Here is a 22,725-nt window from a genome sequence, read left to right as displayed (position 1 = left end):
TATATCTTTGATATTTCAGCTTTTTTAATATATTTAATATATAGTAGTGACTTGATTCTAAGAACCATATCATCTTGAGTTTACAGGTGTGGATCATCACATCAAATGAGATGCAAACGATCTGTGTCTGTCAACAAGACATTATACAGCTCTTTGAATTTTGTTCATGTTATAATGATAATATTAGAATAAATACATATGTTGAGCTCAAGTCCTTGGGATGTTCCAAAAACTAAGTCACTAAACTTTTTGGGAAACTTTACACTTTTAAGGCTACAAAGCTTAGAATCATCAAACTTGGTTGGTAATCTAATTTTTGTCCTCAAATTGTACCAAACAAGAGTTGTAATTACCTGCTTTTGGAATATGTCCAAATTCTTAAGATAAGCTTGGAATCACCTTGATCAGTTGATGTATCTTTAGTGCAGTTACCACCCGTAGACTTGCAGGTGAAAGTCCTTCCAGGGGATAAGTTAGGTTGTGTCTTTGAAGACCAAGACAATTCAAGGAGGGTGGAATGTAATGGTTTGGGCCGTGAATATTGGCCTGGATAGCTCAGTCTGTAGAGCACCTGACTATTGAGGCAGGGGTCCCTGGTTTGATTCTGGGTCTAGCTCTCCATTTTCTCCTTTCCTGTGACACAATGTTTAAGTTTTTGTGGATATATAGAGTTACAGACAGATGGACATATCTTCAACTACACATGTCCCCAAATCTTCAAATATGGGGTATGAATTTATATATCTTCCATAGAGGGACCTTAATTAAAAACCTTTTTAAATTAATAAGAACTCGGAATATTAAATTGGAAATATTTTAATTAACAGAATTATAGCAACTATAAGCATGTATTTTTGTACTCTTATAAGCATGAAATAAAAAAAATGCTCAGATCTCTATTTAAAAATATGATGAACAAAACTTAAGTATGAATATGGGGAAATTTATCAGTTGTGTAGCAAAAGCTTCAATAAACTTATAAGATACAACCATGTGTAATTGTTTACAATTGTACAGATTTATACATATATTTAACCTAGGTATATTTCTACTGATCAATTGCACTTTCCATCATGAATAAGCCACAACTTGGGCAGAAAGCTGTGCTGGGAAACTATTCATTGGCTTTAAGACCAGTATCGGTCAAGTTGTATAATTTAAAGCAAAATAAATCTCAAAATGTACAGTGACAAAAAAATCCCTCTGTGACACCTGAGAAGACAGATTCATATTGACAGGACGGTAACACCCCCCCTCCTCCCCCCCAATTCTGACTTAAATTTCAGAAAATGGAAAATTACTGAGAATACTGAAACTAGAGCAATTCTGGAGAGGAAATTTTGGAGTGCAATAAAAACTTCAAATAAGAAATAGGAATAAACTTTATTGCAGCCAGAATGAATCAAATATTGTGAGCATATTTTATATATTAAAAAAAAAACTGGATTTCTTGGAAACGAATGTATGGAATGCCATACACGACAGCCAACTGCTTACTGGCAACTGCTGACTGCTTACTGCCAACTGTCAGCTGCTTACTGCCAACTGCCACACATATTTGAATAAATTTTATTTTCATATTAATATTTATGTAAATTTTAAAAAAAAAGGCGCGGATCTATAGGACATTTTTTCAAAGAGGGTAACTCTGGTAAAAAAAATCCAACCCAGAAATTTCTTGACAAGAAAAAAATACGTAAAGTCCTTTTCTAAATTTGAAAAATTTATTTCGGCCGGGGAGAGGGGATTCTTATGCGTCATACCTTCATGTGTATGACATTTTTCATACCAACTTAACACGAATCCACATTTTCGGTTGGGGAGGGGGGGGTCCCTTTTAGTTGATTTATTTTATACGTTAAATAACTTTTAGTTGGTTTAGTTTGTGCATTAAATAACTTTACAAATTTCAGAGGGGTGTTCCGGACCCCTCTCTCTAGATCTATGCATGTAAAACATATTTTATTTGTACAAACAAAGAGATATAAATGTTTGATCGGCGATTTCTAAGTGGAGGGACCAAGGTCAGTTATACCGGTAGTTCGTTTAGTTTATTTAACGTATGACTGTACAAATTTTAAATGCCCCCCCCCCCCCCCCCCCCCCCGATCTATGCATGTGAAACATAACAGGGACGTAGCAACATTGGGGGGCTCGGGGGGCCTCCCCCCCCACTTTTTTTCCCAACATTACCTTTACTATTGAAAATGTATATTGAAAGGATGGTTGCCCCCTCCTCCCCCCACTCCTTACCATAGCAGAATGATATCAAGGATATGTATTATTGTGTGGAAAAAAATGTAAGTGAAAGGTAGTTGGCCTTATAAAAAAAGTTAGCCACTTACCCCTCCCCCTTCCCCCACGAAATAGGATTTTCGAGTTTGGGCTATTTCCTTTTTTTGGCTTGTCAGCTTTTTCAGGTAAGTAAAAAAAAAATTTTTGGTTGCCCCCCCCCCCCCCCCCCCCCCCCCCAATTTCAAAAACGATGCTACGTGCCTGCATTATATCATACAGAGATATACATCTTGAATTTGAGGAAATTTTAAACTATAGAATATAATGGAAAACGGAAATTTATTTTCAAAACATCTTTCTCTGCGAAACGACAAATCTTTTTTATTATTATTCTCTCTTCAAGGGTGACCCCCTTGGAAAAAATGTCCTGGATCCGTGCCTTTTTTTCCCTTTTTTGTGAAAATTCATATAAATATCAATACAAATATAAAATTTATTCAAATATGTGTGGCAGTTGGCAGTAAGCAGCTGACAGTTGGCAGTAAGCAGTCAGCAGTTGGCAGTAAGCGGTTGGCTGTCGTATATGGCATTCCATACGAATGGGTGCAATTGGAAAACAAAACTCTGAAAATTGGATGTCATAAATTTGAAGTACATTAATAAAGAAAAAAAATACATATCTTAAAGTAGCACATAAATCTGATAATATCTGGTAAAATATGAAACACATGCTTAAAGTACTACACATAGTGCAGTTCAATAGTTTAATTTACAACAAGAACTCAGCAGTACTAGTTCCTTACAGAGAAGCACATTTTATCAAAGATGACAGAATTCCACTTGAATGTCATGCTAAATGTCAAGTTCATTCTCAGTAAACATTGATGAAAAAGCCTAAGATAATAAATGTACTACTAAGGCATTATCAATTTGAAGTTCAAAATAAATATTTCCCAAGCATATCAACACTAAGCCCTGAAATGTTGAATGCACTAAATAACTATTTCATACAATGCCGGGTAATTAAAATAAAATTTAAGAATATAAATAATAGTGGAGAATTTACAACCATATCTACATCTACAGATATTTATACTTTACACATAATAATCTGTCATGACTAATACATGTACATGTATTTCCTTTCTTTTAAACAATAGGAGATACATGTATTTTAAATCAAATATAAACTAAGCTGTACATAATGTATAAATATAAAACAGAAATATCTAGTAAAGAAAAAAAAATTACAAATATTTTTAGTACAATACACTATGATCTTCTATCTACAATAACATTGCCATCTCGATCTTTCACTCGGATCCTCCCATTAGAATACTTGGTTTCCTGTCGTCCATCTGGATACACTGTCTTCACAGTCCCGTCTGGATATTCTCTCCTCTTGTATTCCTGAGTGTGAATCTCCTTCTGTCCATTCGGAAACTCCATAGTCTTGGTCCCATCTCGGTCCACACGGATCACTGTTCCATCCGGAAAGATGCTCTCTTCAGATCCATTCAAGAACAGGTATTTAATTGTCTGATCCGGGAATATGATTTCTTTTGTGCCTTCTGGATAGTGTTTCTCCACTTGGTTGTTTGGAAACTGAATGATTTCAAGTCCATCTGGATAGGTGCTGTGGGTTGTTTGAACTTCAGCATAATAATATATAACTCTCTGATCTGCAGTAATCTGTTTCACATCCCCATTACAGAAAGACACAACCACAGATTTTCCATCTGCAGAAATTTCTTTTCTTGTTCCATTTGGAAACAGGATTTCACGAACTCCTGTGCTGTAAGTTTTTTCGACTTTTCCGTCAGGATGTTGAATTTCTCGGAACCTTTTGTCCCCCTTGTCAATGACGGAGCGATCAATGGAATATTTCTGGGCTGTCTTTCTGGGAACACATTCCAGGTATGAACCATCCATGCCACCTTCCGTATACATACTTGTGTCCTGAGGAACTGCAGAGACGATAGGATCACCTCGTGGTACATCCTCCTTCAGGGTTTGGGAGTTTTCACTCAGTCTACTTTGGGGATTTTGTGTGTTTTCTGGCTGTGCTATGTAGAAATTCCCAGAACCTGTCACAGGTCTTTGCCTTGAGGCAGCTAATCTTTCATCAAATTGTGGCCTGCTTGAATCTGTCGTGTGTGAGAATTGAGAAGACATAGAACTAGCTGGTCTGTTGATGGGAATATCTCTAACTGGATCTTTCTCTTCATCAGAGTCTGTCATTTGAAAATCAGCCGATGATGAAATACCCTGCCTCGCAGAAGATTTAGACACAGCACCTTTTCCTTGTGTATTCTTTTCTTGTTGTGAATTCTTTTCCTTCTGCAGCCACTCCAGACGTTTCCTTTCCATTGCTTTGATTTCTTCCTTCAGTTGTAAATTTTCCTGCTCCATCTGTTTAAGTTTTTCCTTTGTCCTAGCATCATTAGACGCCCACCTCAACTCCTTTCTTTTCATTTCTTCCTGGAGTTCCCTCAGCTGAGTTTTTAACATCTCTATTTCCTCTCTCTCTTTCTTGTCTGGGTTATTTCTTTTAGCTTTTTGTAACTGTTCAAACACCTTCTTCTCATGTCTCAGTTTCTTCATCTCTTCTGTTTTATATTCTTGGATTCTTTTCAACTCCTCAGATTTCTCTTTTTCAAAATCAGAAACTTCCTTCTTCAGCTTAGATAAACCTTCCTCTCTTTCTTTCCTTAGCTTCTGAAGATTCACATTTTCATTCCTAAACCTCTCTATCTCTTTATCTAACTCGGCCAGTTTCTCCCGTAACAACTTTGACTGAACACCTTCTGATGGCAAAACATTATTTACTTGAAAATTGGCCTGGTTCTTTGTCTCCTTTGGTTCTTCCTTTTTTAATTTTGGGAAAAGTTTTGTCATCAGTTTTGAGGTTGGTGGGGTGTCACTCTCATCCGTTTTGGTTTTCTGACTAGAGGCCTGGGGTGAGTGGGACGTCAGTGTTGTTTCTCCCCACTCCTCCTCATCGTCATACTCAAGAACATTTGTTTTCTTAACTGTTGCTTTGTCCATAGTCTCCTCCTTGTTTTTCTTAATGTTTAAGTCTGAATAAGACACCAAGCTTCCCTCACTGTCGCTATCTTCATTACTTCTAGTAAGCAGTTTACTATGCATTTGAAAGTCTTTTTCACTGTCATCAGTTTCACTTAGTTCATCACTATTGTTTATATGGTCAGTTTTAATTTCAATGGTTTTCTCAACACCTGAACTCTTAAACAAATGGAGAATGTTTCTTTCTCTTGTGAGCTGAGGAACAGGGCTTGATTTATCTTTCTGCGCTATCTTCCTCTTCATTAACTTTGATGGAGATACGATCCTCTCTTCTTCAGCATTCTGATTGTTGTCCTCTTCCTCGGTGTCCTTGACATTTTCTTGATCAAGGTAACTTTCTTCTTCTTGTTCACTCGTTTCTGTATCAGAGTCACTTGTCTCGGATTCATCAGATTCTGTTTCTTCATCACTACCTACAGCTTCACTCTCTGGTTTTTCCATGGTTGTCTTAGGTTGTTCTTTGTTAGCTAACACAGGAGATTCTGATCTTGCTGCTGTGGTTGAAGCTGTCGGAATTGATTCCGTTTTTGTCTTCTCTGTTTGCTCATTTTTCTGTAGTTTTGGTTTTACAGTTTGTTTGAGAGGTTTTAATGACAATGTCATCTGCCTTTTCTTTGTCTCCTTAATCTTCTCTTCCATTCTGTGAACCATTACAGATGTGTTACTACAGTAAGACATGTTGTCAGCTAAATTTTCCAGAAGTTCAAATTCTTCAAGGTCCCCTTTCTCAAACTCTTCCTTGATCTCTCTTTCTCTGAGTTTACCCACAAAGGATTCATCATCTGGAAAGGAATCTCTTCTCTGAACATTTTTCTTCTTGGCAGCATTTCCCCCTTGTTTCATGTTGTTTTCCAGGCTGTTCTTATTAGACATTTGACTATGGGAGTAAGAAGATTTAATATTTTTCGAGGCATCACTTGTGTTTTTAGATGCTGTTGGTTTGGTCACTATGGGTTGGGCACCTTTTAGTGTCTTTTCACCTTTTTTCTTTTCATTTTGTTTTTGTAAGTTTGTCTTTGATGATTTTGTATTTGTTTGAAGTGATGCATTCTTAGTTGCAACCTTTTCTGGCTGCTTACTATTATTTGATTTCAAAACCAGATTCTTTTCAGGTTGGGGTCTAGGAGGAGGTCTGATATTGCCTTTCCTTTCTTTTGCAGACCCGTATCTTGCAGTACCCTCTCCTTTCTTTAAGAACTGGTGTTTTGGACTGTCCAAACTTCTCTGATTTTCTGAATTTCTCTTCTCACTTTCAGCTCTTAATTGTTCCTCCAACAGCTCCTCAAACGTTTTGGTGACTAGAATAGGTCTCTCATCCGGGTCAGTTATCTCCCTTTCAGTTTCATCCTGCTCCTCAAAATCGCCCTCCTCTAAATCAGAATCAGATGGATTATCTATCTGATCTTCATCTAATTCATCATCATTGTCGTCATCATCCACCTCCTCTGCATCATCGTCATCATCATCATCATCATTGTGATCATCTTCATCATCAACTTCTGGTGACTCCACTCTCCTCTGAATCATTTCTTCCATGTAAAGTCTTTCTTCCGTCATTTCACTTGTGCGAGAATTTGTGTCACTGAACAAATCAGGGTTAGTGTTTATTTCATCATTATCATCATTAAATGGAACATACATCACAGGAACTGGGAGCTGCCCACTACTTGATGTTTGTTCCTGCTGTGGTACTGTTCTGGAATTGTACATGTCTGCTGCTCTAGGATTGTGTTCCACTTCCCTGGGTCTTGTGAATCTCTGGGAATGTGGTGGAGTCCTTGTAAGTGCCTCATCACTCAATGCCATTCCCCCTTTCTTAGAGTCCTTGTTTTTACTTATCACAGACTTCACTACCATCTGTTCTTTGCGTAATAGTTCTAACTGCTGTTTCTGTTGGTTCATCAGGGACTCCTGTTGCTGCATTTGCCATTGCCTGAGCTCCTTGAATCGCTGTAACAGAAGGGCTTGTTCCATCACCTGTTGTCTCTCCAAAGGATTAACCTCAGAATCTTCTCCATCATCTTCTTGGTCATCATTCACGACTCCTGAACCATTCCCTCTCAAACCCAGTTGTTGGAAAGCTGCGTCAAAATTGATCGTCTGTAAGAACATGTTGGGGAGCATCCTGGAATAGTCAGCCATTGTCTGGCTTTGTAAGGGATTCTGGAGAGACACTGGTGTAGAATAATGTCCATTTGGATTCACTGATGAGTTTTTTCCACTGGGTTTTGTTTTTAAGTCTACCAAAACTCCAGATCTCTGTGCACTTTCCTTCTGCTTAGAATTCATTTTGAAGGAAGCCTTGAATTGAATTTTTAAATGACTCTGAATTCCTCACCTAGGATGTGATTTGGTGACATCTTCTTTTACCCATCCAATTTCTCAATCTTTATCCCTGCAAAACAGATTAAAAAACAATTATTGAAAATAGTTTTCACCCATGTTCATCCAAATATTCGATTAAATTTGCAAAATGAGAAAAAAAATTAGTAACCAACTGCAGGTGTCTGGTGAGAATTACAAATCATTAACATTGGTGACCTTTCGATGATTTTGTCATCCTTTTATACAGTGTTCGTTATTATTAATATGGTTGAAATTCCTAAACATTTTTAAAACCAGAAGTCTCTGTCGAGACTGAAGCTCTACTGGTTTGTACTTATAGCAAAGCAAGAGAAAAGTACTTAAGCAGTTGGGAATTGAAACTGTACAACAGCAATAAATAGAATAATGATCCTTGATTGAGTCTCTTTATGTTCTTAGTGTAGTCTACTTATATGCCACATTATATTATAATCAGACTAAAACTGTATTTGGAGTAGCATTTTGAGAGTATTTAACTGAAATTTCTATTTTTAGTAACCCAGGCAATAATGTTCATCCAAGTCAAAAACTGACATACAGAATTGTGTATCTTAGTGTAGTATACTTGTCTGCCAAGTTATATTGAAATCAGACCAAAACTGTAGGAGGAGTAGCATTTTGAAAGAATTTCAAAGAAATTTCTATTTTTAGTAACCACGGTAACACCGTTCATCGAAATCAAAAACCGATATACAGAATTATGAACCTTAGTGTAGTCTACTTGTGTGCCAAGTTAAATTGAAATCAGACCAAAACTGTAGGAGGAGGAGCATTTTGAGAGTATTTAACAGAAATTTCTATTTTTAGTAACAATGGCAATATTGTTCATCGAAATCAAAAACCTATATACAGAATTATGTACCTTACTGTAGTCTACTTGTGTGCCAAGTTATATTGAAATTAAACTAAAACTGGAGTAGCATTTTGAAAGAATGTCACAGAAATTTCTATTTTTAGTAACAATGGCAACACCATTCATCGAAATCAAAATCCGATATATAGAATTATGTATCTTAGTGTAGTCTATTTGTGTGCCAAGTTAAATGGAAATCAGATTAAAACTGTAGGAGGAGTAGCATTTTAAAAGAATTTCACAGAAATTTCTATTTTTTACTAGTGTGCCAAGTTATATTGAAATCAAACCAAAACTGTAGGAGGAGTAGCATTTTAAAAGAATTTCACAGAAATTTCTATTTTTAGTAACAACGGCAACACCGTTCATCGAAATCAAAAACTGATAAACAGAATTATGTATCTTAGTGTAGTCTACTTGTGTGCCAAGTTATATTGAAATCAGACCAAAACTGTAGGAGGAGTAGCATTTTGAAAAATTGTTTACAGACAGACAGACAGACGGACAGATGGGCGGACGGACGGACGCTGGACACATTACTATCGCATAAGCTCTTCTGGTCTCTGACCAGTAGAGCTAAAAATCAAAAAGAGGTATTTTAAAGAATGTGTATCTATTCAAGTTGACACTTCAGAATGTTCCTGACAGATTTCTTTGATACAATATTAATAGCCTTCCTACGGCTTATATTAATAAAGAAAATTTTGTCAGTTTATAATGCCAGTTAATATTGTTTTAATATTTATCAATATTTCATTAATTTAATCTTGCCAAAATTTCATATTGTTTTACAAGTTGATATTCAGTTTACTTGAACCAAATCAACTTTTTTTAAAGGTGTAAATCAGATAACTTTAATAAGACTTTCTTTAAAAGACTTTTACTTTGCAAGCATTAGACCACCAGAATGGAAAGTGGATTGGAAATTTTTTAAACCAACTTTCCAAAACTGTACCATAAAGGGCTGTTTGGACCATTGAGAGGTAAATATAGTATTAAAAATAAGAAATATATTATTAGTTACACAGTCAGTTAGTGACCTAATACGGAGTCATACAGGGTGTGAAATGGAAATCCGTAATGGGCAAGGCGAAGCCGAGTCCCACACCCTACGGATTTGTGTTACAAATTTCACACCCTGTATGATTGACACCTCGTATTAGGTCAAACAGAAATATAATATTTTAATTAAATATATTTATTATTTATGCTGTTATATATCTATGAAATGCTTAACTGACTGTGCAAGACGGATACATTTGCAATTACAAATTTATCCCACTGAAGACCTTCTTAAATAAAATAATTTTTAAAAAATTTAAAAATCTATGTGCATATTATGAAAATATCAAGTTTTAATCCAATAACAATGAACACCAAATATTGTAATAAGAAATTTAAGTAAACTACCTACGCAAACCATTTCTTAGCCGCCATTATTATTTACAATAACATCGCTTCGAACGGAATCACGTGCTTGATTTTCATATTACTTCTTGAAGGTGATGTAATACGGAAAATTTCAGGGCGTCATGTGATTAGCTTTTATCCAATCAGTAATCTACAAATTTGTCAGAAGCGGGATAAAGTTAATCAACGAATACAGGTTCTTTAAAAGGAAGAGGAAAGCAAAATTATAAGAAATAATACCACAGTGAGTGACCAAAAAAAAAAGCAGTGGCATAAATCGCCGATTTTAAGTTTAACAACACTTGGATCTGTAGATCTCTCCTTTATCTGTCTGAATTTTCTCAAAAGACTGGTGAGAGCTACAATGTTGCAGCTTAAGCTGATTCATGCCACATTACATTAGATTTTATGTTATATACTAACGTTAACTTGGTTAGGCCAAAAATAAAAATAGTCTTGTTTCCTGCTACCCGACCTACCCTATTTTTTTGCACCCGACCCTAAAGTTTTTTTTTTTAATTTTGGGGAAAAAATTACGAATTTTCGGAATTCATGTTCCAAAACTATAAAAAAATATATATATATATTTAAGTGGTATTTCAAAAAATCTATGTTTTAAATAAGGACTTTCATAAAATACCACTTGAGTTGTGCATCAAAAGACATGAAATTTTAAAAGGCAATATTGACCTATGGCATGTTTAAAACATATCCAAAGAAACACTCTCGGAAAAAATAAAATAAAAAAGAAAAATAAAAGAATTTCCCTACCTACTTTAGTACCTACCCTATTTTTTTCAAGCTGGTAGCAGGAAACGAGACTAAAATATTTTTTTTTGGCCTTAAGCCTAGAACTAAAAAATTCAAATAATTCGAAAAATCAGTCCTAGCTTTCACAAAATACTTGATCAAAGAAAACATTCGTAAATTTCTGGAAGAGGGACATTAATACTTATAAATAAAGCCATGCAATAATCTAAACACTGATTTTTTTGCAAAATTTATGACAGAACCTGGTCGATTGTTTACATAACAACACTCATATACTTGTGTTATAAATCTCTCTAATCAAACGGTGTCCTTTATTTTACAATAAAACGTACTAAATACTTACAAAAATCCAAAATTTCCTTAATCACAAAGTACTAAATAAACATGAAAGCACATGAGATCAAAACTTGTTCGTATCGGTTTGTTGATGCCGCCATTTTTTATCGCAAGGATGTTGATCCCGATGGAATTTATATTGAAAGTAATGTTATTTTAAAATCGTTCAACTATACAAAATATAAGACTAAAAATACATAAATAGACGTAAACAAAACATTCCTCAAAATATAACACATGGAAATAAAGATTGAAGAATGTAACTTGAATGCATGAAAATGCGAAAACGAAAGTAGGATATGAGGAACTGCACGCAAGCAAAGAGTTAAGAAAATGGTACGATTTTATTACTATTATTGTGCATTTGTATATTTTGTATCTTAAAATCTTTTATTATATAGGCATAGATTTTCATTTTTTTTGGGGTTGCACTACCGTATGTTTTATATTGTGTCAATTTCTGACTTCTTTGTTCAGCTATTTTGAGGTTAACAATGTAGTGATCATGGTGATGTACAATAGCCCTCCTGAAATCCATATTAGGATGACACTATAACATATTTCTGACAGTTATCACCCAAATCCAGCCATTACAAAATTTTGTATAGGAATAAAGCCAAAAAAAATTGCAAGAGGCTGAACGCGAACTGAAAATTAAATTTTGAATAGTTCCATATACCAACCAGCGCATTTTTAATGAGTGTATTAGACCATCTTGACTTGTAAAGTGTTCATTCTTGTCACAATTTAAGGTAGGATGCTTTTGTCATCAATTTTGGTACACAATTTCGACGATTCGAGCGGTTGTTTTGTGCACATTTGATTATGACGTCAGTTACGTCACAAGGGCAACGTTGCATTGTTTCCCGTTTTGAAATTCTCTGCAGATGACTTCAAGTCTGTGCGAATCAAGTAGATTAATCAATACAAAGTGCATGCTATTGTATGTAAACCTCGTACATGTTTTATAATTAAATTTCAGTTTGAATTCTGATGTGATTATATGTAATATTGTCTGAGGACAAATTAAATTCAGTACCAAATGAAAGGAATAATTGATATTGTACTAAGTGTTACTAAACTTCTTAAACTCAATAAGAATAACTCAGCGTAAAGTTATGGTATGCAAAAATATAGTTATCATATTAAATAAAATTGTTTAGCGGAAAACTTGAGGGGTTGTATATTGTGTGTACTTTATTTGCAACTCATAGGGAATATGCGTATTGCATCATGACTGCCAATCAAAGCTGGGGCGAAAATATGCATATAATTTTCAGGATGGAATCAATCCTCAACACTAAAAACGGGTAATTTCAATTACAAGCATTTTCCTGTTTTTATTTTATTTATTATCATCTTCATTATTATTATTATTTGGTTTTTGTGTATTTAAATCTCGTGTAGACGCCTTTTTTTTCTGGATAACAAATTTTGAAATGCATTTTTTAAAACCAAATTTATAGAAACACCTGGACTGTTAGACCTATATATACAACACTGTAAAATATTTACAAGTATCTTTTTTTTCCCTTATATTTGGAACAAAAGCTCTAAGCTAAATGCAAGTGTTTTACATTTTGCGTTTGGAAATTTGATTCTGTAATCAGAGAATTCGAAATTAAATATCTGAAAGGTAGGACCATGTACATGTACTAGCTTGCGACTAATATAGAAAGAACATTGCAGGTAACACCCCCCCCCATTTCCTCAGTATCGAGACGTTTTTTCTTTACCGTTTTCAAATAAAGTGATCAAATTTATGTGTTGATATGCATGAAATCCCATTGACCATGAATTTCCTAAAAAAAAAAACAAAACAGGAACTAATATTTTATCACTCGCGTTGAACATTGTCGCTGCATGTTAATTCTCATACACAGGAATCATGTGTATATACTATTCATTCTGACTATGTATTCAGAATATAAATTTCACAATAGTTTTACTAGTGAAAATAAGTTGCTGGTCATCCTAATATGTCACCGCAATAAGTTAAATGATGAATAAAATTAAATTTGGCATCTATGTCGCCTTTTAGATCTAGCATATTCCAAATGTCAAGATATTTATACTGGTACGTGACTACGTTCAGCGCATGACGTTGTAGGCATACACTGTAAATAATGCCATAATCGCAACATTTTAGCAACATTAAAGCAAACTTTGAAATTATTTAGCAAAAAATCTAGCGAGAAGACATTGATTTTTTTATATCAATAGTTTTGATTTTACCTCATCTTGGCATTTTGAAATTCCTTACCAGTTCGTCTACGTCTTTAAAAAGTTATTCAACCTTTTTTAAAGAAACTATTTTCCCAAAATTGGCTTAAAAACATCATTTTCCCATATATTTCAATAGAAAAGCGTGAAAAATATACTAAAAACTATACTGCATTTAAAGTAATATAGCATTAAAACTACATAGCCAAATTTAATAAAAATTGCAGATAATACGCTGTAAATTCTAAGGAACATTATATCAAATTTTGAGGATATGTTTTCTCGTAAGAATTTTTATGCAGTAAACCCGGGACCTACCTTAAGACATACACTGTACCAGAAAAAAAAGCACTTCATTGTAAATGGAGCTTCCGAGCTTGGACCTGTAGGGCCGGGATTATAGTTTACGCTTAAAGTTGTCTATTTATATGATTCTGTTCTGTTCAATTGTTAAGTTGCTTAGGAGGAGCAAGCATCTCCTGTCAACCAGAACCTATGTATTGATCAGGTATATAGACAGAATATACCACTGTGTAATTTTAGTATAAAAACAGACTAATATGAATGTGAAGATGTGCTCTATTGAATTCTTTGTAATTTTCAGTCTTTTGCTCGATCCCTTTCTACCAATTATGAAGGTGTTGGAAGAAGTAAAGCTAAATACAATGAAAGGCATTCCAGAGAAAAACTAGAAAATTTTCTCAAGGAATTAAAAATAAGTTGTCCTGATAATCTTCAGAAAGAGCTAGGGAAGGCATGGGAGGAATATACATCTTTACTGAGGAGTGAAAAAACCTTGGCATACAAATATCCACAACAGGTATGTGAAAAAATAAACAGGGTACATCAGTACATGTACTTTGATATAATGTTGTATATTAAAAATTTTATTTCATTTCAAAGAAACACTTTTAAATAGCACAAAATTCCTTCCAAATCATGAGATGTAAAAGATAACAAATAATGTTGACCAGGTTTCGTATTTAACATTTTTACAGTTTTTTGAAAGTTTAAAAAAAACAGATGATCGTAAAAAGTACAATTTCATGAGATTGGATCAGAGTCCCCTGTCTAAACTGATATCAAGCAACAGATCTTCCCAGTGGCGAGAAGGAGCACAAATACAGTTAGAGTCACTACAGGCCTCGGATCAGCTGCTGGCTACACTACGGAGCTCTTTGGATTTGGTATTTTTAATTTTGATATCTCAAGGTTGTTTTTAGGAAAAAATATTTACATTTCCAAATACTTTTCTTAAGAATCTCTGCAAATTAGTAAAAGTTCACATTCTCATAAACTACCATGGCATGAGTTATATAAGAATATTTCTATTGTGACTTAATTGAAGTGAAACAAAAAATTGTGCAAACCTATTTTTTTTTTTTTTCAAAAATGATCATTATATAACAAAAATATGTGGGAAGTCATCAGAAAAATAACATAAATATAATACATGTATATGAATTTATCTTTTGAGAATTGATGTGGTACATGAACTACACTTCATGCCTGCATATTTATCATAAAGCATTAACGCAAAATTAAGTGCTCGCATAAAAAATAGGAAGTCTACAGTAACCTGGTACTCATTTGGTAAAATAAGTGAGTACAATTTACCTGTTATTAAAAATGATTTGATTTGACATTTTTATGTAAATTAATTAATAATTTGACAGGAATCACCAGCAGATTCGGATATTAGTCTTTACCCAGAAGGATGTGATGATTTTGGAAAGACGTCAATTCTAAACCTTTTTGATATAACTCAGGGAGACCTCAAGGCCTGTCATAAAAGGGAATATGTAAAATTAGTGTGTAAAGAGGCAGCTCTAAAGAGGGAATTTCCAGAGACGGTAAATATTAAGTTCCCTTGTTGTTTCATTTTTACTGAGATATGTACATGTATTATTATGCCCTCCTTCGAAGAAGGGAGGGCATATTGCTTTGCTGCTGTCTGTCAGTCTGTCAGTCGGTCCACCAAGTTTCTGTTCATTGTCTTCACAGCCGTTGCATATACTGAAATGAAATGTTGTATACAGATTTATCATAAGAATATCTAGGTCAAGATCTGTTTAGGGTACATTTTAGCCATTTTTGACAGAGTTATGCCCCTTATACTTAGAAAAATTCCAATTATTTGCAGTTTCTGTTTATTTTTTTCTTTGCAGCAGTTGCAAATACTGAAAGGAAATTTTGTATACAGATTTATCATAAGAATAGTCAAGTTAACACTTGTTTTGGGGTACAGTTGAGTCATTTTTGACAGAGTTATGACCCTTGGACTTAGAAAAATTCCCATAATTTGGGGCATATGTGTTTTACAAACATCTCTAAGACTTGTTTAATTTGCATCTTTGTTCATCCTTACTTTCATTTCATTTGCTATACACATTGAAAATAAAATTACCATAATGCTGTAATTATGAACATTGAATTGACCTCACAAATAATGTTATGTATCTTAACTCTTACAGTATGAAAAATGGGTTCCAAAGCTTAGCCAAAATGCTGAAGACATAAAGGTTGAGGATTTGGATAAAGAAATAAAAAATAAAGGACCGTTGTATGAATTTATAAAATATTTTACAAAGGGAAACAGGGAGGTCATAGCTAAGTTAAGTTTACAGGAATATTACATTTTGAGTACTGCAGAAGAATTGTTATGTGAGAGTGACCCAAATTCTGAGTGGACATACAGATATCCAGAGGATATCAAAGACTCTGCGATAGATCAACCAGCAGTTACCTCAATTCCAGTACCACAAAATGTCACTAGTGATAATTTAGTGAAGACTTTTCATGGTAAACGTTTTAAACCAAGTATTCCGAATATTTTGAACAAAGCAGAAACTTTTCCAAAAGCGCAGAAAAATGATCAGGAAAACAAATCTCAAGAAGATATGGGGGTTATCCCAGACTCAGTCACTAGGAAAGTTAATCCAGACTCAGTCACTAGGCCTACAGGTAAACTATATCTGTTAAGAGAAAACCTTCAGTATAAACTGATAATTTACAGCAGTATAAATCATATTTGCTTAGGTACAAAAAAAAAACAGCAGTATAATTCATATTTGCTTAGTTACAGTTAAAAATAAAGAAATTTTACAAGTCAGAGCAGAAAAAGAAATCTTCAAAGGTAGAAATTATTTTTATTAGTTATATTTACAGATTTTAAACCAGTCGGTAAGGTCTTGTACAGACAGGAAAACATTCCAGAGAATGAGAAACAGAGACAAGTTCTGAGGGCAGAGAATCAGAAAACAAACACTAAACCTGCTGACAGAAGGCTAGAGAAACAACACAGTAACCCTCAAACTGATGCCTTTGGAGTGATTCCTGAGCCTGGGGACCGCAGGGTGACAGATTGGAGGACCCCCTACTCAGACTTATATAAAGCTTGGAGCTTCCAGGCCTCACAGATAGAGGAACTCACCAACAGGTAATGTGGAGTTACACTTCAAGAAGTGAACACAGGGTTATTATTTTACTTTACGTGAAGAGTGTCCACTGTTGATACACCATTTTATCATTAGTGCATGCCATTGCAGCAGTCTGTAGCAATGTTAAATTTAACCCTTTCCTACTTTAATGATCAGCTGTCTTGTGAGTAACAAAAGGAATCCATTCATTACAATTAGAAACAAAGAATTCCACAGTGAAACATGGAAATAAGCAAAGATGCTTATAATGAATTCATGCTTCAATTTCTGCAATTTTCAGTACCATGTAACTATTATTTTATCAGATATAATAAATAATGTTTATGAAGGATCAAAATTCATAAAAATAAACATCCCTGGCTTTTAGCAGTAAGTGTTTTGCTGTGTGTGATAACTCATTAATGATTCCCTTTGTTTCATCTGAGATCCATTTCAGTATTTGATATTTTCTTGTAGATTAAGCAGTTTTGCTAGTAAACAGCTGACAGAGGGAAATGCTGCATTTACAGACCTAAGTGACAAAAACAGACCCACAAAGATCGGGGAGAAATTTGGACTGATTTATGATGATGAATGGTCGGAGGTTTTTGATGAACTCAAGGATAGCGGATTGAATGATGAGGAAATTATCTCAAAACTACAAATAATGGTTGAAGTAGGTCAAAAAAAGTTATGAAGTTTTAAAACTTTTTATTTTAAATATGGTATTCTTAGGAAGGAAGTTGTACAAAGTTTTAACAACATACATATACTGTATTCTATTACAGTCAAACTTAGCTATCTAGCTTTATGGAACAAAGAAATAAGAGGTTCATAGGTCATAGCACTCACCTGAGTCAACTTGATTCTGTTATCTTCAGAAAGAGATAGGAAAAGATAGGAAGTATTTTCTCTCTTTATTCCAATGAGAATTCTGAGCTCATATCAGTGGCGGATCCAGAGGGGGGGGGGTAACATTTGGATTTGCAGAGAAATAAAAAAGTTCCAATTTTTTGTTGTGTTTTTACTATAGAAAATGTCAGGTGAAAGGCTAATGTTGTAATATATAAAGAAATTCGGTTGTAAAAACAAAATAAAACCCCATCGATCCCTTTACAAAATAGGATTTTCAGGTTCAGATTTATTTTCCTTTCTTTTTCAAAAACTTTCTGGTAATGTATACAAGTTTTTTCAGATTGATCATCATCCCACTTTTTTTAAAAACCATACTCCAACCTGTATCGATATTATATTGAGTTATTTAACTATATGTATGTGTACAGCGTACGTATTAACTGTTTTCGCCTAACCCCCCCCCCCCCCCCCCCCTTTTTGAAAAATACTAAAAATTTCTGTGCATATTTTGACATCACAGAAGCCATCACTAAACCAAACTTACAGGGAATTTACAGACAGACAGCTAGGCAGACAAACAGACAGACAGACAGACAGGTGACAGGTGATAAAAAAGCTCACTTGATTCATCAGTTCAGATGAGATACAAACTTTATCCAAGGATTTATTATATTGAGGTTAAAATGCCAGAAGAAAAGGTGTTTGAGACTTCCAACTTAGACATACATGTATTCATGGTATTTGAAAAAATAAAATTCAAGATATTTAAGTTCAGTGTTTATGCTTTTGTCAACACACTTTCCTGTTAAGTTAATGTGATGCAGTAAAAAGTTGACATTATAACAACTTGATTGTAATTTTCAGACCTCTGTAATATTTGCTCTTCATTTACTGTCTCTTATAATATTTCTTATTTTTGCAGTATGGCTATGATTTTTGCTTAAAGAAAGCCCTGGAACAATTGCAGGATCTTGAACAAGCCATGAAGATTCCAATTCTGCAGCCATTTCACACCAAACATACCCTACATGTAAGTACCATTTCACACCAAACATACCCTACATGTAAGTACCATTTCACACCAAACATACCCTACATGTAAGTACCATTTCACACCAAACATACCCTACATGTAAGTACCATTTCACACCAAACATACCCTACATGTATACCATTTCACACCAAACATACCCTACATGTATTTCACACCAAACATACCCTACATGTAGTACCATTTCACACCAAACATACCCTACATGTAAGTACCATTTCACACCAAACATACCCTACATGTAAGTACCATTTCACACCAAACATACCCTACATGTAAGTACCATTTCACACCAAACATACCCTACATGTAAGTACCATTTCACACCAAACATACCCTACATGTAAGTACCATTTCACACCAAACATACCCTACATTTGAGTACCATTTCACACAAAACACACCCTATATGTGAGTACCATTTCACATCAGACATACCTGATATGTGAGTACCATTTCACATCAAACATACCTTATATGTGAGTATCATTTCACATCAAACATACCTTATATGTGAGTACCATTTCACATCAAACATACCTTATATGTGAGTACCATTTCTCATCAGATGTACCCTATATGTGAGTATAAGTTCACATCAAACATAAATGTATCCTACATGTGAGTATCATTTCATATGAAACATTCCTTACATGCGAGTATCATTTCACAAATAGTGTTCCAGTTAGTACAGTTAAACATGTAAGTAGATCATGAATCATTCAATTTCTTTGTCCTTCTGTATTGTTTTACATATATACATGTACATGACTGTACATGTGTATATGTTATAGCATTTTTTCATCACTAAGAGCCATAAATTGTATATCAGCTCTATTTCAATTTTTTTCACTGTAATTGTTTTGAACTTGCCAATTATCATGGAACTTTTTAAAGAACTTTATTCAGTAATAACCAATATTTGCCCCCCAAATCAAACTTTGATGGAGATATATTTATTTATTTATTTATTTAATTTGACAAAAACCACATGTAGCCCAAGTCATACATACAGTAAACAAATATAAAATATGTAGTCACATAGATTTTCTTATATTACATGCATCACGTATGAAGTTACAAATATTTCTTGTAGAATTAACATCTGCTGGATTAAGAATTTCATAAGATATACATGTATTATTAAAAAGTGTACAAAATTCACTTCTTAGTTGTTTATAAAGAGGACATACAAATAAAAAATGATGTTCATCTTCAACAACATTTTGAAAATTAATACGAAATCTTTCATCTCTTGGTATAATCGGGTTACAATATCTGCCAACCTCTACCTGTAATTTGTGGGCACTTATTCTCAATCGAGTCAAAAAAGAACGAAGATTCTTGGAAATGGAAAAATTTAAGTATGGTTGAATTTCAAGTTTGTTTAGATTCTCTTGACTTATTAACTGGCTGTAGAATGATAATTTGCCATTACCTTTTTCTCTGATATTTATTATATCCTTAAAAACTATATTCTCAAAATATTTTTTCAAATTATTTTCAAAATCATTTATTGATAATGTATTAGCATTTGAACCAATAACTTCATCAAGTATAATTTGTATACAGTTTTGCCAACATGTTTTTCCACTTCCTGTAATTTAATTAAGTTCTTAAACAGGGGAGTATATGCTGACTTCAAAGCACTGAATATTTTCATAAGTAATGACGCCATATGTACATAATGACGTCACAAACATGACGTAAATTTCAGTTTTTTATGAATTTTACAGAAAAATGTACATATTTCGTCGATATTTTGAGTAAAAGTCACCGAGCGCATGTGTGTTCAGGATCAATATTTTGATATAATGTGTAGAATGATAATATCAATGAAATATGTCAATATTGTTCCTGAACAAACTTGCGCTCTATAAATTTTAAAGCTAAAATTGTTGAAATTTTGTCCATTTTGTCTTCTTTCTGAAAAAGGATATAAAATCGGACTAGTTTGTGACGTCATAAAAACAAAAATTGTGAATACACTGCTTTGACGCTAAAATATTTTCTGTTAATTTATATTTCTCTTACAATTTATTGAATTCAGCACATTTCAGGAAGTTTTCAAAATTTGACTTTTGTGGGGGCAAATACATGCAATATACCGCATATAGTTCTTTATTCATGACCAAGGTTCCAAAGGATATGGCCAAAATCCTGACAGCTGCCACAGTAAAACATGCAAAGGAGTACAGAAAGGTCACAGCCTCTATTTCATCTCCAGAAGTCTGCAAGGTTTGTGAATATTGACAAGATTTTAATTAAGTTAATAACTTCTGTTCTACATGTACTTCATAGTTTTATACCTTAGTCCAGTTAGTAGTCTCAAGAAACCATTCAAGATGACCTGTCTATTACTTTGATAATGATTTGAATTATAGGAATGTAGGGCAGGAAAATGATTTGAAAGTCGCCACAAGGAGTATGAGAAGGAAATTATTTGTCAATTGTTTTGAACATAATTTTACTAGAGTTCTAAATAGTTCATCCCTTGCAGATGCAAAATATACTGAAAAATGGAGATTTTATTTCTTATTATTAATTTTACAATCATAGATGCTTTGCAAAAATATACAACCTACCCTCATTTGAAATATTCTAATATCATTGTATTATTTGATAATTTGTATGATAAATCTATTTTTCCACATTAATCCCCAGGCAGAAAAATAGCAAAGCAGTGATAATAGTTATTTCATCTACCTCTCTTTACTTTCATTTTATGTAGGTTTTCTTCAGAGAAGAATCAGACTTCATAGAGAGAACATTCCAGGAGAGCTCCTCTGCTCCCAAACTGAAGGCTTATATAGAAGCCTGTATAGAACAGATGTGGCTGATGTGTGTGCAAGACCCACGCATGGTCATAGAATTCGCCGTTCCAGGAACTCCAATAAACAAGGAACTGTTCAAGTTCTATGACAAAAAAGGGAAACTTGTCCATTTAACTGTTTGGCCCGTCGTATACCTTCATAAAGAAGGACCCATTGTCAGCAAGGGATATGTTCTACCTAAATAGTAACAAAGTCTGTAGCAAAGGGTATTTCTGTGTAAACTCCCGGGCATTCTATGTTAGAAACATATTGTACATCATGTTGTTATAAACATTTTGTAAAATCTGAGGAATTATTGTATAGTCATCATGTAAAAGGCAGCATACAGCTGAACTTATAATAGAAATCTGCTCACAGCTAGCAAAGTAATATTCTTACATCAAGGCAAAATAAGGTGAAATTACACATATTATTTATGTACATAAAAGGAAAACTTTAAAAAAAAATTTTGTTTAGATGACATTTTTTGATAAAGAACAAGTAATAAGGGCTGTTTATAATGTCATTTTAATATAAATGTCCTTGTATATGTACTTGTATCGTTCATTGCAACTTTTTGAAGCAAATAAAGTCTGCTTAGAGATAAATGTATTTTACCATCTGACATAAAGATATTGGAAATTAAACAGGGGTTTGTTGAGAAATCTAGTCAAGAAAAGGAAGAGCAACGAAGACAGGCAGCTATAGATGTGCATTTTGTAGAGGATAAAAATATGGTTATTATCCTGTAATATTTTTGATAAACATTTCCATATCACAGGAAACAAATGTTTCCTGTGGATTTTATAATGTGGATTTTATGTTCTTTTCTTTTCCTTGAAATGCAGGAAGATATATATATATATATATATATATATATATATATATATATATATATATATATATATATATATATATATATATATGTACATGTGTTTTTTAAGCATTAAAAAAAAAATATTTTGGTTCTCTACTTCGTCTGTTTAGAAGTGCTTTTGAATATAAGTATCAGAAGGATTTTGTTCAAAAATTTAGATTTAGATGGAATCTGAGCACTATGTTTTACACTGAAAACTATGATGAAAGTCTTAAACTTTCACTCCATAATATGGAGTTCCAGTGCTTCTTTTTTCTACTTTTGTTTAAGTAAAAACCAGTGGAGCTACAGTCCCATTAGAGAATTCCTGTTTTAAGATGGAACCTGTATGGAAAATTACGGATCGGCTTGAATGATTCTTGTCCTGAAACAATCAAACAAAGTGCACTGTAAATAGATATACTGATAGTTCACAGTGATAGTAGTAGAGA

At 33.7% G+C, this 22,725-nt stretch overlaps 2 protein-coding genes across 3 annotated transcripts; one reads left to right on the top strand and one right to left on the bottom strand.

Annotated features, from left to right (window-relative positions):
- Nucleotides 1–2,844: 2,844 nt before the first annotated feature.
- On the bottom strand, nucleotides 2,845–11,170 carry LOC134283290 (centromere protein J-like). Of its 2 annotated transcripts, none has more exons than XM_062765749.1 (2): nucleotides 11,064–11,170; nucleotides 2,845–7,717 (listed from the first exon to the last, which is right to left on the bottom strand). In XM_062765749.1, the coding sequence occupies exon 2, from the start codon at nucleotides 7,609–7,611 to the stop codon at nucleotides 3,508–3,510; it is 4,104 nt and encodes a 1,367-aa protein (XP_062621733.1). In that variant the 5' UTR covers nucleotides 7,612–7,717; nucleotides 11,064–11,170; the 3' UTR covers nucleotides 2,845–3,507. The 2 variants fall into 2 exon arrangements, with proteins under 2 accessions (XP_062621733.1, XP_062621734.1); XM_062765750.1 differs by having other exon boundaries at nucleotides 2,845–7,703; nucleotides 11,064–11,157.
- Nucleotides 11,171–11,329: 159 nt separating this feature from the next.
- Nucleotides 11,330–22,269, top strand: LOC134283291 (uncharacterized). Its single transcript, XM_062765751.1, has 10 exons — nucleotides 11,330–11,392; nucleotides 13,884–14,099; nucleotides 14,278–14,466; nucleotides 14,956–15,132; nucleotides 15,754–16,243; nucleotides 16,448–16,718; nucleotides 17,176–17,374; nucleotides 18,476–18,583; nucleotides 20,741–20,842; nucleotides 21,336–22,269. The coding sequence occupies exons 1-10, from the start codon at nucleotides 11,390–11,392 to the stop codon at nucleotides 21,621–21,623; spliced, it is 2,043 nt and encodes a 680-aa protein (XP_062621735.1). The 5' UTR covers nucleotides 11,330–11,389; the 3' UTR covers nucleotides 21,624–22,269.
- The last annotated feature ends 456 nt before the right edge of the window (nucleotides 22,270–22,725 follow it).

The sequence above is a fragment of the Saccostrea cucullata genome, unplaced genomic scaffold (genome assembly GCF_032062105.1).
Source record: "Saccostrea cucullata isolate Sc308-1 unplaced genomic scaffold, CSIRO_AGI_Scuc_v1 ctg48, whole genome shotgun sequence".
In the NCBI taxonomy this organism is placed as follows: Eukaryota; Metazoa; Mollusca; class Bivalvia; order Ostreida; family Ostreidae; genus Saccostrea; species Saccostrea cuccullata.
Note: the sequence above shows the minus strand (reverse complement) of the source record. Positions and strands in the feature narration are given on the sequence as shown.